This window comes from Sapajus apella, unplaced genomic scaffold (genome assembly GCF_009761245.1).
Source record: "Sapajus apella isolate SASKATOON/1434 unplaced genomic scaffold, GSC_monkey_1.0 scaffold21, whole genome shotgun sequence".
In the NCBI taxonomy this organism is placed as follows: domain Eukaryota; kingdom Metazoa; phylum Chordata; class Mammalia; order Primates; family Cebidae; genus Sapajus; species Sapajus apella.
In genome coordinates this window covers 28,849,391-28,867,881 of record NW_022436961.1, presented here as the reverse complement: position 1 = coordinate 28,867,881, position 18,491 = coordinate 28,849,391, and the positions used below count along the sequence as shown (strand labels likewise).

Below are 18,491 nucleotides of genomic sequence, written 5' to 3'. Positions count from 1 at the left end.
GATACCAGTGACTCTAGCCTGGTAATCTCTTTATCGTAGAGAAGAATGATAGTTGCCCCTATGGATGCCCTTCTCAATGACGAAGTATAAACAGAGAAAAGCTGCTAACTTTGATAATCTGTAATCTATTTTTCTTCTATGCCCTATGTGATCTTGTTTATAACTGTCTTGTAGGTTCAGTCATACAGGTTTTTGATGTGCTATTTACTTCATAAATTACACAATTTATAGACAGGTATGAGCCTGGCCTAAATCTGTATTTTGAGAAATATTTGTGGTGAGGATGACAACACCTCTGTCCCTGGCCCAATTGTCTTGTGGCCTGTTTAAATCCATCCTCCTTATTAAGGATCCAAATAAAGAAACCACAATGTATTTATAAAACTTTCAGATGAGATGAAATTAGTTTGTAGTAGCTAATAGTGTTTACAGGAACAAAGCTCTTTAAAAATATTTTTTTCCATTAACACAAACACAGGGCACATAGAATTAGGATAGATACGTTATTTCAGTATAGTAGGGACAAGGCAGGCGGGAAATTGTTCTCCTGAATTATCAACACTGACAACTAAAGCACTGCAGAAGCTGCAGAAGAAAAGAGCTCCTCTCACCACAAGCAGAGGGTACGAACAGGGAAAACCATGCTGCTGTTTCCTTTGTGGGAATGCAGCTTTACGTAAGACCCTAAAAACTTCTTAACAAGACATTGTTAAAACACATCCTGTTTATGAGTGAATTTTGTATTATTCATATATGTAAGACCCATGGTCAACAGGTCAGTTTCACGTTTTCTGCAGTATAATTCAGAGAGGCAAAAGAAGATTAAAGAAAAAGAGAATTAAAACACTTGAAGGAACACTAAATTAACTCAACTAATAAGAAGGTGACTATGACGTCCTTTAAGTAAAAATGATCTGGGAAACCCAGTTCATAATGATCACGAAAAGCCAATGCAAAGATTTTTATAAGATTAATTCTGGTTAATCAAACCTGGAAAGTTTTTTTACTATTTTCCACCATTCTCCCACAGCTGTAGTTTTTATATAATCCATTACATTGGGAGGAGGGGGTGGTGATGATACTATGCTCTAACTCACAGAGAAAACTACACAAAATAATATAAAAGATATCACTCAGAATCAACAGATGTTGTCATTTTTCTCTAAATTTCTCTCTTTCAAATAGTTTTTCATACATAGCTCAAGTCCTACTCATCCCATCCCTTTCCCATCATACCCAGACACAATAGTTCAAATGACTCTCATAATGTGCTTTATCCTTCCACATTGGACCCTATTATTAAGCATTATTTTTAGCATTAAAAATTACGGTCCCCCCCAACCCCGCCAGTTAGTTGTATTTAGTATTAAGCAACAAAAAACAAAAATCTGCAACGTGTACAGTAATGTCTTTAAATAAGGTTTAATCCACACAAGTTGAAATACGATTTGCTTCCAAGTAAAAATGAGGAGGAGGGGAAGGGAGAAGCATCCAAGAAACACACTGGCCATGAACCGAGGAGTGTCAGAAGTGGATGATGAGGATGTGGGTCTTCATTATACTATTCTCTTGACCTCGGCCTACATTTTAAAAGTTCTCTTTATAAAAAAAGCTGATTTAGCCCTATAAGCAATAAACTGCCATAAAATATTCCAATATATAAAATGTTAAAAACACACTTCCTACTAGGGACATTTACTTCTAAATGTAGAAATTATATAAATGGTTTAATTATATATCATCTGATGCCAAAGAACAGTGTCTCAAATATCTGAAGCTATTTGAAATAACTTAGTTTACCATATAAATTAAAACTGACCCAAGACTAGAAGCTAGCATATGGCAGAAGTAAACTGTTCCCTCTACCCATGGTGCTGTGAGTTACAGACTTTAAATAGTTATTTCTGTTTATTTTTCTTCGAATAAGGAGAGGGGAATGTAGTTTATTGTGATGACAGAGAAGGCAGAGGGTACAAATCTCAATGGATTGGCTGGGAGAGCTTTCATGATCCAGCTACCCAGAACCTAAGTAAGTCCTCAGTCACTCTAAAGATTCCCTTTAGACTCAAGACCCCAAACAAGTCCAAACAATTCACAGGAAAAAGTTTTTTATAAGAACAAAAAAAAAGCATCCAACTCATTATAAAGGACTTTCTGATAGAGCCATTACTAACTTTTAATCCTCACTTAACTTTTCCTGGTGGTGGCTCACACCTGTAATCCCAGCACTTTGAGAAACTGAAGGGGGCAGACTGCTTGAGCCCAGGAGTTTAAGACCAGCCTGGGCAACATAGGGAGATCCATTCTCTACAGTTTTTTTTTTTTTTTTTTTTTTTTAAATTACCTGGGTGTGGTGGCACACACCTGTGGTCCCAGCTACTCAGGAGACTGAGTAGGGGAAGTTGAGGCTGCAGTGAGCCATGATTATACCACTGCACTCCAGCCTAGGCAACATATATTGTCTCAAAAAACAAACGACTTTCCTGGGCAAGTATAAAAGGAGAGGAATCTCTTTCCAGCCATGTGGATTGCTGGGAAGAAGGCAATATGCTAATGGTAGTCAAGTAGGAGGAGTGCTCTCATATAGAGTATCCTGGAATGGAGACCATCCTTAGAGTATTTTCTGTATGTAGGTTGAAATACTCCATGTAGTTTAGGAACACCTAAAAAGGAGGACTGAATTAACATTTATTGAGCACTTTCACTCATGATGTATGTAAAGAGTTATTTAATATTCATAGTAATACGATTAAAAATTACCATCTCTAGTTTGCTGCTGATGAAAACTCAATTCATTAATTCATTCTTAGTAACCTGCCCAAGATTACGAGACTGAGAAGTGACAGAAACAGTACCTGTCCTAAATCCAACGGTGTGGCAGCCCATTCTTTCCACTACAAACTAGGGGTGTAGTAAACAAAAAATTGGTATCTGAGGATCTTTCAGAAAATCTAAAAACTGCAAAGTGAACTGTAAAAAAGTAAAAGTAGAGTTTACATTCTGTATAGAAAAAAAAGTCCTTTTTTACAAGTATCTCTGTTAAATGATTCCTCTTTGAGAAGAGTAACCCAGTCTACAGGATATGTGTAACAGGTAGGTACACACCACAGGCGCATGGAAAGAAAATACGTATACTTACCATTGGTAGACAATAAAAACTGAGCAGCATTTTTCTGGGGTAACCACCTAATTTTGTTGATCTTTTCTTCTATTTCTAAACTTTTCAAGTAGTCAAACTCTGGTTCATGGCTCTGGAAGGTGCTGTAAACATTATATTCTCCTCTGCTATGAGACTGGATTTTGTTCTAAAATGGAAACAAAAATATTTGGACCACTGTTGAAAAATATTTCAAAAGAATCAAATATGTAATCAATTGCAAAGGACCCTGCACATTCCTGATAGCCCATTAGCTATGTCTTTATACGATTACATTTTGTTTTTTTAATATTGCTACAGACATTCAAGGAATAAATGAGAAAACTTAAGGGAGAAAAAAGGCTAAACAAAGCTGAATAAATAAGCTCAACTGACTAGGGAAATAATGACATTAAAATATGGATCAATTTGATTGCTAATTTACTGTATGTATTTAACGGTATGGAGGCATACTGATGAAAAAAACAGTGAGCACCCATAATAAGAGAGTTCATCTAAAAAGTAGTGACTAAAGAAAGCCTTGCCCAGAAAGACAACAAGCACACCTTGTTACTCTGCCCAACTTAGGGTCAACTCCCAATCTGTTACTTAATCTGATGTATTGTCCTTCTTTTCCTTTCTGATGCCCATCTTTTGGTTATTTCCCTGCTGAAAGCTTCTTTTAAAAGAAGCACTTGCATAAATGCAGGGATCCAATTTAACCCCTATCTCCCACCCCAAGACCACTGTTACAGACAGCTTCGTTACCGATCAAGTCCATGTTCAGCATTACCCAGCAATGGCCCCATGCACCCCGATTAACAACTGTTTACTCCCCTTAAATTGGCTTTCTGATCTTATGAGCCTGACACACACTAATGATTAATTTCATTTAGTATCACTATGAAAGAATATAATTTAACCTATCTGATAAAGAGACTACTTGTGAATTACTTCAGTTAGCATTAATATCTCAGCAAAAGTGAGAATTATAATCATATTCAGAATTTCATCTTTTGTCCTATTATATTAAAGAACCACCTATGGAAAAAGTTTAAATAAAAAATAGGTATTACTGACAGTCAAATATTTTAAGTAAAAGTGAGGCATCCAGTGAAATGTTTAGGACTTCTTGATAATAAAAACAACCTATTGCTATTCTCCGTATCAAAAAGAAACCTCACTGAATCATCTTGAAAGTCTGTTTTGGGTTGTTTTTTCCAGTAGCCTGACTATCTGGGTTGTTCATTCACGGATGGGTGTATCCGAACCCTTGGACAGCAGTATCAATTACTAGAGAGCAAGTCTGCCAATGTTAAGACTGCAGTGTCCCACAAAACAATCCACACTGGGGATACACAGAGGGTAAAAATCAGACTCAGAGTCTTGGTCTCATCACCATACCTACACACCAAATCAGACAGCCTATTCCATTAACATATACATTATATATATAAAATACTCCAATATCACCTTAAAGCTCTGCAAATCTTCCACCTAAAATGGCTCACCCAGTCTCGCAAAGCTTATCATTATATTCTACAAGGAAACCACAATACCATTAAGCAGGCAACTCAATTTTTAATATAAATCCTGCATTTTAGACTGGTTTTTCATTTAACACTTAAAGAGACTATAGCATATAGCACTATGTACACTAGCGTGTAGAGGGACCGAATCCCCACTTTCAAGTAACTTGTATACGTCAAACTTTAGTCAAAGTAGAAACTGGTTACGCTCTACACAATTAAGGTAAGCAATATCAAGGGCCAAGGGTGGGCCACACATTGTATTTGATGAGTTAAGAAACGCACAAAACTACAGCACTATTATCTGAAACAGAACATGAACATCCTCCTGTAGACTCAAGCACAACAACATGGGTCTACTAAACATGATCTCGTACAGAATCCAAAAACTAAATCATCAAGGTGTATGGCAGTTTCAATGGACTGCAAGAAGTGCCATCTCTTTGCAACAGGAAATAAATATTTGTATCACAAAATGAGAAAATTCTGTCTAAAAAGTTAAAGATGCCAGGATAATCACATGCACTAGCCTCCCCTCTCTCCTGAAACTTTACTAAAATTATCTTAACAGAATTTTTAAAAACAAGTCCGCAAGACAAAGAGTAATGGAAGAAATGACAGTAGCAGTAACAGAACAGAAAAGGCTATAAAACAGATGAGTACGAGTGTTAACTAACAGCAGACCGCTAAGAGCTGCAGCAAACTTTTACTAACACTTTCGGAGGGGATGTTTCGATTTTAATGACCACGATAGCATTGTTCCCTGCACAAACCAAGTACAGTGAGCAAGCCTGAATAAAAAGAAACACAGCCATATACTCAACACTGAGCCACTCCAACGAGAACACAACAAAATCAAAGGCAGCATTTTTGTTTTGAAACCTCACCTACAGTCACAGAGAATTGTGACACATCCTTGAACAATTCATATTGGGTTTACCTGCACAGCATTTTCACCTTCCCCTTTTCTTGGTCGCCTTTATGATCACTGAGAATCACCTTAACCATACAAACTTTTTGCACGATATTTTCTACAGTAAGTTTAGATGTGCTTTATTCCCCAGCACCACCTATAACAGCACATGGCACATATAACAGGCATTCAATAAAGATTTTCAAACCAGGACTCGGAATAAGGTATGTCACATACTTTACATACATTAAAAACACAGGACACAAAACCAAAATAACACACTCTCAACACAGATGCAAACAGAATTCACTAGTATAGAAAGGATATCATAACCAAGTTCTAAGGCAAAGTCATAAAGACGGTGTACCAGCACGAGGATAGACAAATATGCCAATGAAACAAAACAGACGGTGCAGAAACAGGCCTAAATGATGACAAAGGCTGCCTTGCTGGGCAATGGGGAAAGGATGGTCTTTTCACTAAATGGTATTAGGTCGGTTGACTATTCACAGGAAATAAAATGAAGCTCAACCCTTCCCCTAAACCACACATGTAAATTGATTCCAGATGAATTACAGATATAAATGTGAAGGTACAATAATTAAGTTCTAAGATAGCACAACCCAACAGAACTTTTCTGCACTGATGGCAACAGTCTGGATCTGTGTTGTCCAGTATGGTTGACACTAGTCATGGTGAGAGTACTAGCCATACACTGAGCACCTAAAATGTGGCTACTGCAACTAAGGAAGTTAATCTTACAATTTATTTTTAATTAATTTATATTAATTTATTTATTTGTTTTCAAGGTGGTAAGGCTGACTTTATTCAAACAAGACAGGGACCACTGCAACAGGGTATTGCAGTAGGGGGAAAGAATGGACTCAACTCCCCATTAATTTAAATAGCCACACGGATCTAGTGGCTACAGTACGACTCATCCAGTTCTAAAACATAATGAGGCTATCTTCCTGGATCTTGGGAAAGAAAAGCAGTAGTGCTTAGAAAAATACTGATCAATTGTATTACATTAACAATCTCTATTTATAACTACACTAGTCAGACAATGAAAAGGCAAATTACAGAATGAAAAATACTTCTAACAAATGTGTGGATATTTTTTAAAACAGATGGGGTCTTGCTATATTGCCCAGGCTGGTCTCAATTTCCTGGGCTCAAGTAATCCTTCCAATTCAGTCTCCCGAAGTGCTAGGATTACACACGTGAGCCACTGCCACTGGCTCCTCCAACAAATGTAACGGAGTAAGAGTTCATCTGCAGAAAGTGTAAAGAAAGTCTACAAATCAGTAAGAAAAATGATGTACAATCCAGTAGAAAATTTTAAGAGATTTCTAAAGTCACTTCCAAAAGAAAGCATCCAAATAGTCAATAAACATATAAAAAGATGCTCTGGCCAGGGGTGATGGCTCACGCCTGTAATCAAACACTCTGGGAGGCCAAGGCAGAGGACTGCTTGAGGCCAGGAGTTCAAGATCAGCAACAGAGTGAGACCATCTCTACCAAAAAGAAAAAGAAAAAAAAAAAAAATTATTCAAGTGTGGTAATGCATGTCTGTAGTCTCAGCTACTGGGGAGGCTGAAGTGGGAGGATCACTTGCATCCAGTAGTTTGAGGCTGCAGTGACCTGTCATTGCACCACTGCACACCCCAGCTTGGGCAACACAGAAACACCCTATCTCTAAGCAACACAACACCACAATCTCAATGCGAATCGAGAAAGTAAGTACAAGGCTGGGTGTGGTGGCTCACACTTGTAATCCCAGCACCTTGGGAGGCCGAGGTGGGTGGATCACCTGAGGTCGGGAGTTTAAGACCAGCCTGGCCAACAAGGTGAAACCCTGTCTCTACTAAAAATACAAAAATTAGTTGGGCATGGTGGTGCATGCCTGTAATCCCAGCTATTTGGAGGCTGAGGCAGGAGAATTGCTTGAACCTGGGAGGCAAAGGTTACAGTGAGTTGAGATTGTGCCACTGCACTCCAGCTTAAGTGACAAAGCAAGACTTCATCTCAAAAAAGAAAAAAGGAAAGAGAAAATAAGTATAAACTTAATCATACCCACAAAGTGTTAAATTTTGAAAGACCGATAATACAACACAAATCACTGACACAGACATAGAACATCCATAAAATTTATATACTGTTCACAAGAATACAATTAGCAGAACCACTTTTTACTGTGCTGTCTGCTAACAGTGAATGCCTACCCTATGGCACAATAATTCTATTCATGAGTGTGCAGCAAAAAACATGAGTAAGAATGTTCATGGCAGCATTACTCATAATGGATAAACTGCGGATTTCATTTACTCAAAGTTCTAAAACTACAGGGCAAAATAAGTGTGAGAAGGCAGACATAAAGGAGAGGAAGGGAAAAGAGAAGGGTTTTTGGAAGGGTGGGAAGTTCTATTTCTTGACTTAAATTGTTGCTAAGTAATAATCTGCTAGTGTTTTATGTACTTTTCTGTGTCTATTTAAATATTTTAAAATACATACCACACAGCCACTATGGAAAACAATGTGGAGAGTCCACAAAAACGCTAAAAAATAGAACTACCATATGATCCAGCAATCACACTTCTGGATTTTATCCCAAAGATCTGAAAATGGGACCTCAGAGGTGTTTGTACAGCCATGCCCTTTACAGCATTATTCTCAAGAGCCAAAAAGGTAGAAGTACCCGTAATCAATGGTTCCAACAGTCTCTTCATCTCCCTAACTGGGGAGCACTATTTCAACCTGAGATAACACTGACAGTAGATAAAACTAAACATTACAAAGTGATAGGTACAACATGAGTCTCATTCTGTAAAACCCAAATCCCCGAGAAAACAAAACACATATATACACACACATCCACCCACCCACCAAAACTAAGCAATATTTCCCCTTAAATGACCAAAAAATAAAAAATGTGATAATGATCACTGTTTAAGCGACAGAAAGACAAAGTCACATACTACTGGTAGAAGTACAAGCTGATCCCACAAGTCACAAGTTTATTGAACCTTGTCACCTAAATTGGGATGGGATATATTCTTCCCAGCTATTCAAGCACCCCTTTCTACTCAATGGTTCCAACAGTCTCTTCATCTCCCTGACTGGGAGGCAATATTTCAACCTGAGAAAACACTGACAGTACATAAAACTAAACATTACGAAGTGATATGTACAACATGAGTCTCTCACTCTGTAAAAGAAAAGTCCCTGAGAAAACAACACACACACACACACACAATCTTTATTCCTGTTATGAGATGATTTTGGTTATATTCTTTGTAGAAACAATACACATTTTTCGTATTTTCCACAATAAACATAGTAAGTACAGTCCAAGAGTTAAAGGCAACATCTGAAAGAATTTCACATTTTGCAACTGCTACTTCTAAAATAAATAATTCCATTGTGTTTTTACAGGCTGAGTATCCCTTATTCAAGATGCTTAGGACCAGACATGTTTCTGACTTCACATTTTTTTCCCATTATTTTGGAATACTTACATATATATGATACATTTTGGGGAGGGGACCCAAGTCTAAACAAGAAATTCAGTTGTTTGTTTCATATATGCCTTATACATATATCCTGAAGGTAATTTTATACAGCATTTTAAATAATTTTATGCATGAAACAAAGTTTTGACTGTGATCCATCACATGAGTCTAGGGAAAGTTTCCACTTGTGGTTATCAAATCAGCACTCAGTAAGTCTCCAATTTTGGAATACTTTCGATTTTGGGTTAGGAATGCTCAATGTGCAAAAATGTAAGAAACATTCACTTTGCTCCATAAAAAAAAATTTAAAAATTTTAGAAAATATTAAATATTTTATTTTTATCTCATATAAATGAAACTGCAAAAATGTAGAAAGTATTTACTTTGCTCTGTGAAAAAAGCATTAAAAATTTTAGAAAATATTTTTATTTATGAAAACGAATAAAAATGAAACTCTGCAAAAACATAGGAAATATTAACTTTGCTCCGTGAAAAAAAATTAAAAATTTTAGAAAATATTTTTATCTCACATAATAGAAAATAAACGAATTTTTAAAGCCTCCAAATAGAACACTACTAAAACTTACTATTTATTAATGTTTCTTTCATCTACGTGGTGTAGACAATCATTTGTTTTATATTTCATAGTAGTATAAAAGTATTTTAAAAGAGTCAGTGTTTTGTGAAATGGCCATTCACCATTCAGGGATAGTGTAAGAAATGGTACAAAACAAAATTAAACGATATCTGATAACTGCTATCAACACAGGGAACTTTCTAGAATAAAGCAAAATACAAGTCATTCAAGGAACTAAGCTGAAAACAAAAAAGAAATCTCAAAACTTTCTCTAAACTAACGATAATGATGATCCTGGAGTATTTTAAGATTTTGCAAGGACTTATTATATTATATTCAGTTAAGTTAATACTCATTCCCTGAGTGCCTATTATATATTATATACTAAGTACATTTGGAAGCATATCAGTCACAATTTCCTATTCAAAAAAAACAATATAGTGGGAGAGATACCTGGTTGCAAACAATTAGAAAGTCAAACCAAGCAGCATTATTCTTTGCCTATAAGACAGTCAACATTTAAAGGAAATGCATAAAATATAATGCTTTAAAACTTAAAGTTCTTAATGGGCTTTCATTCAGATTATCAAAGTAGCTAGAATATCTGTTTTAAATAATGCTACAGAATAAGTGATAAAGTTACATAGGAGGAATGCTTATTTATTCCACATTTTATACATTACTGAAAGGAATGGGGGAAAAAAAAACCCTCCATGTACATGCATGTGGACACACACGAACACCCCACACGAAAACTGTGCCTTGCTCAGACGCTAGCATTCTTCCCCAGTTATACAAGCAACCAAGGAATGAAGGCAGATCTCAAGGCTCTCCAACCTCAAGATCTCTCACAATGGAATATCAATCTAACTTGGACCCTTAAGGAATTGGTTTTTCTCTGATAGAAGATTCAGATGACCCCTACCTGGTGTTAGATTTAAGAGAGAGAAAAAAAAAGATTCTTTTTATTACTTTTGTCTCTTTCCCTTTGAAGTTCATAAAATAAAACAATTCCCTGGATCCTGTTTTATTCATGTGTTAAATACAATTTATTCTCTCAGGACAGGATAGTTTTGGGAATTTAATGAGTAAGTGGGTAAAATTCAAATATTAGTTTCTCTTTCAAATAAGGATCAAGCCCAATCAATGCAAATTCTGTCATTTAGAAACAACATGATGCAGGTAAATGCATGAGGCCCTGGCATTCAAGGCGCCTGATTTCAGACTCTTCTCTGTGCCTCGGTTGGAGAAATAACAAATAAGATAGGAACAGACGGTCTTCAATGTCCTTTCCACTGGTAACATTCTAATAATAAAGTCCTCCCTACCCCCAATAAATTGACTATAGATGAAGTTCACTAGAATATTCCCCCTTGCAAAGGCACAAGTCAAATCTTCCTTAATAACGAGACTAAGAAACCTGCAACAATATCTGTTCTGATCAAGTATTTACCTTGAAAGGGTACAGAGAGATATCTGAGAAAGAACCCAATTTCATACATTTCAAAACTATCTAAAGAACTCAACCATAAGATGGAATAAAGCAGAAAGACTAGTAGAGTTCATCATCCTTGAACAAGACTTTGAAAAGCTAAAATACAGTGAAGTCTAGATACAACTCTGCAGATGACTGATCTAATAAATGTGCATTTTAAATCCATGTGAAAAAATTCAAAAAATAATGTAATAACCAGCTGGGTGCAGTGGCTCATGCCTATAAACACAGCACTTTGGGAGGCTGAGGTGGGTGGATAATTTGAGGCCAGGAGCTTGAGAACGGTCTGGTCAGCATGGCAAAACCCCGTCTCTACTAAAAATACAAAACTTAACCAGGCATGGCAGTGCACGCCTGTAATCCCAACTATTCAGAAGACTAAGGCATAAGGATCACTTGAACTCAGGAGGTGGAGGTTGCAGTGAGCTGAAATTGCGCCACTGCACTCCAGCCAGGGTGACAGAGCAAGACTGTCTGGCAATCTGAGAATGGCTACGTAGGGAAGGTGGAAGAGAAAAAGATCGCTTTAACACAAAGTGTAATAAAGTCTAACTAAATAATATATTTAAAAGGGAACAAAACAATGTTGAAATAATCTATGGGCAGAAAAACAAAAAGTAAAATAAAATGTAAAGGCAGCCAATCAACAAAGCTGAAAAACATAATGCCTCACAAGACAGAGCTGATGCCCTCTCACAATATGTGGCCTGTCCAAATTCGATAAATATACCAACAAACAAGAGGGCACAGAACAAAATGCTTTAATTATTGGAAGTATTAAGGAGTAAAGTAAAACCAAAATCCAATAAAATATTTTCAGTCACCAAATTGCTACGTTTATTTCTTTAGAAAGGGAGAAAAACGCAGTAACTGCAAAGGGGCAGCTCACCTCCCGACCTTGAAAAAAGAGACAGAAATAAACAATCTAGGAATCTAACAATAGAGACCAGATCAAATAAACATGTCATGTCATTACAGAGATGGTGACACAGGAAAATTTAATGACATGAAAAGGTATTCACCACACAGTACGTGGGAAAAAAAAAAAAATACAATCCTAAATTTATAATCAGACTTTTAGAAAGTCAGGCCTTTGGAATACACCAAAAGTGGTTACTTTTGCTTGGTGGGGTTCTATGTCCTTTCTTTGCCACTTGGTTGTATTTACTAAATTACCTATATTGAGCACAACAAATTTAAAATTAAGAGGGAGAAATTATTAATAAGAATACAATGAAATGTTTTATATGCGTGAGGCTAGGGAGAGAATGACAAGGAGAAGGAAAGGTAAATAAATTTAAAAATTAGTGGGCATTATTAATTTCACAGATTTAGAATTGCTTTTAGTGGAGAATTTCTTGGGAACAGGTTGACCATACCTAATCCAAAAATCTGAAATCCATAATGCTCCACAATTAGAAACTTTGTACTCTCAACATGACACCACCAGTGGAAAATTCTACACCTGGCCTCATGTGATAGGTCATAGTCAAAACTGTGTTTCATGTACAAACAATTTAAAATGTTGTATAAAATTACCTTCAGGTCATGTGTATAAGGTGTGTATGAAACACATGAATTTTGTGTTTAGACTTGGGTCCCACCCCCAAGATATCTTATTATGTACATGCGAATATTCCAAAATTCAAAAATATCTGAAATTTGAAACAATTCTGGTTCCAATCATTTCTGAAAAGGGATACTCAACCTGTATCGGAAATATGGTTAATTCAAATTTCTGCTCAACAGGTAAAATTAGGTACCTGTTGAACAGATACTTCAAACATTAAAAAATATTTAAAAAACAATACATGATATTCTGCTTCTGAAAAATGGAATACCCTAAGGAGTCCCAAAAGATTAACAGGTATCTGACAAAAATCTGATGGCAGGCTGGACAGAAATCTGGACACTAGAAGGATGAACAAGAGATGACTGGGCAAACGCATGAGCGAATACCAGGACTAGAACCAAGGCTGTTCAACTCTCAGTCCATTTTCCCCTCTAACAACATGACAGAAAAGAGATTACTCATTAATAATAGCTCATGCTAAGAAGTCTAAGGATCACGTACTTTCCTCATTAGGTATAAAGTAATGAAACTGATTTTCCTGTGTGATTTTTAACAATTAGTGTCATTATATCAAACAGGATTAAAGTTTTTTTCATTTTTAAGTCAACAGCCAGCATTGTGAATACTCATCTAAATTTATACAGAATTAGCTTTTACCCACTTACCTAGCAGCGTGATCATGGAAATGTTACTTATCCTAAGTCTCACTTTATTTATAAATTTTTAATACATCAAGATACAGTAATCATATACATATCTTTGTTATTTTGCTGTGAAGATTAAGATTTAGGGATCTTGGCAGAGGGCCTGGCACATAAACTGCTGCTACTATAATCCAGGTCAGAGTGGGCAAAGCCATGGGGTGGAAGTCAGGATGTGTGTCTTCTGCAGCAGGAAATCACTTACTTGTAACTACATGGCTTTGGATGGGTAATCTGGTACCTGGGCCCCCAGCTGGCAAAAAGAGACTGCACTACCAGGGTTTATAAATTGAGGGCTCATGGATTATCCAACCCAGAAGAGTCCACTGATCGAACCCAGGGATTTTGTAAACTGGATCAGGAGAAAATGTACACATTTATTTTCACTAATCTCCAGCTAGATTTCAGCATTTCTTTTGAATATGGACACAGGTAACAAACTGCACACAGTCTTCGGAATTCTTGTGACTTTGTCACACAGAAATGACATTTTAATATCATAATCCAGTTGTTATCCACTTAAAACACATTACTCAATTATGATTATTTTGATAAAATATTTCAACCTTCATAATTTTAAATATTTTATGTAATTAAAACATTCTGGCCTGGCACAGTGGCTCATGCCTGTAATCCCAGCACTTTGGGAGGCCGAGGCAGGTAGATCATGAGGTCAGGAGATGGATGGAGACCATCCTTGCCAACATGGTGAAACCCCATCTCCATTAAAAACACAGAAATTAGCTGGGCGTGGTGGCATGTGCCTATAATCCTAGCTAGTAGAATTGCTTCAACCTGGGAGGCAGAGGCTGCAGTGAGCCAAACTCATGCCACTGCACTCCAGCCTGGGCGACAGAGACACCATCTCCAAAAAAAAAAAACCAACATTCTGAGAAATCTACAGGATTTGCCAGGCTATCGAAGGAATCCATGAAGCAAAAAAAGTTAAGAACCCCTACAAAACCCTACAAATTTTAGTTCTTACATTCTATGAATGCACCACACACGTGTATTCTGATTCAGTAATCATAAGTAGCAGGATAGAAACCTGCATTTTTAAATTTTATTATTGTTATTTTTTGAGACAGAGTCTCACTCTGTCCCCTAGTCTGGAGTGCAAAGGGACCATGGCGGCTCACTGCAACCTGTGCCTCCTGGATTCAAGCAATTCTCATGCTTCAGCTACATAGCTAGAATTACAGGCATGTACCACCACGCTCAGCTAATTTTTGTATTTTTATTAGAGACAGGGTTTCCACCATATCGGCCAGCCTGGCCTCAAGTGATCCACCTATCTCAGCCTCCCAAAGTACTGGGATTACAGGCTCTTCAGCCACAGCACCCAACCCAGAAATCTGCATTTTAAATGCATGCAAACATCTTACACTCCGAAAACTAAAGACTGTTTAATTTATACTTTATAAAGACAGTTAAAACCTAGGGAAAAAGAACTTATTTTATAGATAGAAACTGATTTGGAAAAAACTCTACGGGCATTTTTTTATTTTTAGCTTCTCATGCATTCTTCTTGCTGTATTGCTTACAAATAAGCATCTAGCTTATGTGTATTTACTTCTGTGAACAAAATAAACGAGTATCTTCTTCCACATGAACCCTTAGTTATCAAGACTCTCCACCATATTTTCTTCTGTCTGTACAGCCTACATCTGATTGGCACACAGTAAGCAGCAGATCAAGTAAATGCTGCCACATCATCTAAAACAGTAAATTATGTTTCTTCAATTAAATAAACAACATACTAAGTCAATCCCTTTGTATAAATTATATTAAATTCTGTTAGACTTGTTGATTTTGAGCCCCATATAATTTAGAAAGAGATACTATCCTATTAACAATACTATCCATCTTTTGTGAAAAGCATGCTTTTTAAGGCTTCTTCTGTATCCGGTTAAAGAGTTTTGGGAATACCACATTAAGAATAAAAAAAGCCAGAGGGAATGAAATCCAAGAAAGTTACCAGCAGCTCTAGAAAACAAAAATCAAAAGGCCCCATACCACTCTAGAAAGATTTTATAAAAAGAAGTGGAAAGAGGTACAACCTCCCTTGTCACCTTACACCTTAGCTGTCCTTTAAACCCGCCCCATGTGCCCACACTACGTTACAGGGTATAGCACAGGAACTGAAGATCTGAGCAAAACTAATGTCAGTTAAGAAACCAGCTATTTTGACAACTGCTGATCACCTGATTTCAGCACCTATGGAAACAATAAAAATCCCTAAAAACAGGAGAACATCACCATCCACTTTATTGTAACAGCTGACTGGACTCCTCCCATAAAAGCCCTGTATTAATATTTTCATTAACAAAAAGAGTACACCCTAGCATTTACTTTGCTGTCATAAGCTACTAGAAGCTGTAACAATAACAAGGGTCACTTATAGCAGGTCATGCTATAAAGAACACTGGATTCGTTATCAGAATTTTGGACTCTTACTGACCACGTGATTGGCTGTGATTACATCAAAGAAATCACTTTACTTTTGTGCCCATTACTTTAGGTGTGCTGATTCTACAACAAAGATTCTGTGTAGCAGAACACCTATACAAATATGCTAGTTATAAAAAAAGCTATTAAATGACAGCTAAAAATATTAAACAATTATCAGTCTGAAATATACCCAAACCAAACGAAGAGCCTCTGAACGACTACTCAGTTTATGTGATGACTGGAGAATAAATGGACAGGCAGCAAGAGGACACAGATACCAGCCAGGAACACAGGAAGGAGACTCACCATTTCTGAAGGGTAAAATAAATGAGTGAGACACGAGGGGTTACAGGTGGCAAAGTCTGATGTGCCAAGTTCTCTGTTGCTGTTATATGATCTTTTCTTCTTCCAAGTAAAGACAATAAAAATGAGTGGGTGGAGACATTTTGGTCTCCAGTTAAGTTAAATTTAGGAAAGAACCCTGCCACTAGGTAAGAGAATGAAGCCACAATAGATCAAATGCCAGTGTACTCTGCTAACAAGGCTAGCACCATTATCAGAGTCTAAGAAACAAAGGTACCAGTGTACTCTGGGATGAAGACATAATAACTAAGCTAAAAATCAGAGACTCATATCCTAATCTGAGTTTTGCTACTAAATGAAGCAATAGAACCTTGTTAAATTTTTTTTTTCTGGGATTTTATCTACAAATTAGGAAAAGATGATTTCTTTTCACTTTCCACTTACATTAGGTACTCAAACAATGGTGCCTCTAAGGTTGTAAAGTACACGTATTTATGATCAATGACAAGATCCCGAAGACAGTATTACATTAGAAGCTCTAATATAAGACAGGGCTTTAAAATGTAGAAAATTAATGAGGCAAAATACACCAAATTAATAGTAACAAGATCAAGTTTCAGGAGTAAAGAGTCAATCGCCATCATCTCTCTAATTAATCTATCACTTACAAACATACTGATATTACACAACTAAGTAATTCTCAAAAGACATGTTACTAATCTGAGTTTCTACAAAACTCTCTGTCTTGAATTCTTAAGTATGGTTAAGAAGAATGAGACACATGAAAAGGAAGTCCTATTTTTCGCATCAGTGACCCCTCTCAAAAAGTTATTCTGCTTGTCTCTTACAAGAGTATGTATTTAAAATACTAGCACTTTAGAATCTTCAGTGGGATTTCAGAAAAGAATCGTGGGAAATGATTACTCTAAAATAATTTTGTCACATTTTCTAATACAAGTAAAATGTTTGAGCAATTTCAGTAACTACATGTTAGACCTTTAATTCCAAATTCATGTATTACTAACAGCCTTTAGAAAAATACTAAATACTAACACTCTGACTACATTACTAAACCCATAAAGCAAACATTTCCCCCAATTAAAAAAAATTTCCAGCCATTTTTTCCACACCTGATTTTGATGTGGATAATAAACCACCACAGAAGATGAAAATGGCTTCATTCTCAGGTAAAGTATTCCAACTTAGCTTTTAATTGACAAACCTGTATAATAGAATTGACAATGAGACAATGCCCTCATTAAAAATGAAGACTTTCTGAAACCCTCAGAATGTTAAGTCTAGAGCAAAATCAATTTTTACAAGTTCTTCTCAAACACTTTATAATAAAAGTAAACTGTAGAGAGTCATTAACTTTCAGTAAAAAAAAAATACAAGGGCAGAGAACATTTGTTCTATGGGAAGATCTGCTCTAAACTCTAGATAAAAACATTCACATTTTGGTTATCTGGCATGAAAAACAGCAAATACTGAAAAACATGTCAGAAGTTCTGGTTTCTGCTTGTTAGTTCTGCCAGTAAGTAATATAGTGATCTACTGACTTCCCCATTACTAAATAAAGGGAAATTGTAAGGTTCCATGTGAACTCTAAGTATGTTAAGATTCTTATGATCAAGTTTTTGCCTACTTAAAAATGGAAAACTGATTTAGCCCCCCTTCCCACGAGACCATTCTTTGTCAAGCAAAGCTTGAGTGTTATTCTCATATTTTCTTCCAACAAAAAAATAAATAAAAGGAGACATATTTAGTGTTTGTGCATCTTCTAATCAGACACTATTAATCATTTCTTTTAAAATTAAATTACCTACCTCACTGGGGTGTTGTGAGGATTAATTCATTAGTGTTTGTAAAGCACTTTGAGATCCTCAGGTCAAAGGCGCTATAGAAGTGCAAAGTAGTAGTATTATTACTAGATTCTTTGCTTATTTAAGGAATTTCACAATCCTTTAAAACCTAACTCTGTGTTATGATTTAGACAGGTAAAACCCTGCCATTTATCCACATTACTTTAAACTCTTTTTAAATATATTATAAATAGGGGCAGAATGTTTCAAAACAACTGATTTTAATGGTTAAACTCTGATCTACCAATGGAAGGAGAGAGAATGAATAAGCAAAAACCGAGTGTGACAAATTTTGTTTAGCAAAAAAATTTTAGTGAGAAATCTGGTCAATTAAATTTAGAAGTGTGCCTAAGTCGTAAGAAAAAAACAAAAGCCCACTTTAATTACAGATTCTGTTTCTCTTTCATCAAAAAGCCAGCACTGCACTTTTAAGTTGCTT

The 18,491-nt window shown here is 36.2% G+C and overlaps 1 protein-coding gene across 3 annotated transcripts in view; it reads right to left on the bottom strand.

The window, feature by feature from the left end:
* The window catches only part of PPP2R2A (protein phosphatase 2 regulatory subunit Balpha), a 77,389-nt gene that overhangs the window by 12,729 nt on the left and 46,169 nt on the right, over window positions 1-18,491 (bottom strand). For 2 of the 3 annotated variants that reach the window (XM_032288568.1, XM_032288569.1), the window contains exon 4: window positions 3,140-3,305. In XM_032288568.1, coding sequence (XP_032144459.1) covers window positions 3,140-3,305 — 166 coding nt within the window. Of the gene's footprint in view, window positions 1-3,139; window positions 3,306-18,016; window positions 18,088-18,491 lie in introns of all 3 variants that reach the window. The other variant, XM_032288570.1, reaches the window with a different exon arrangement.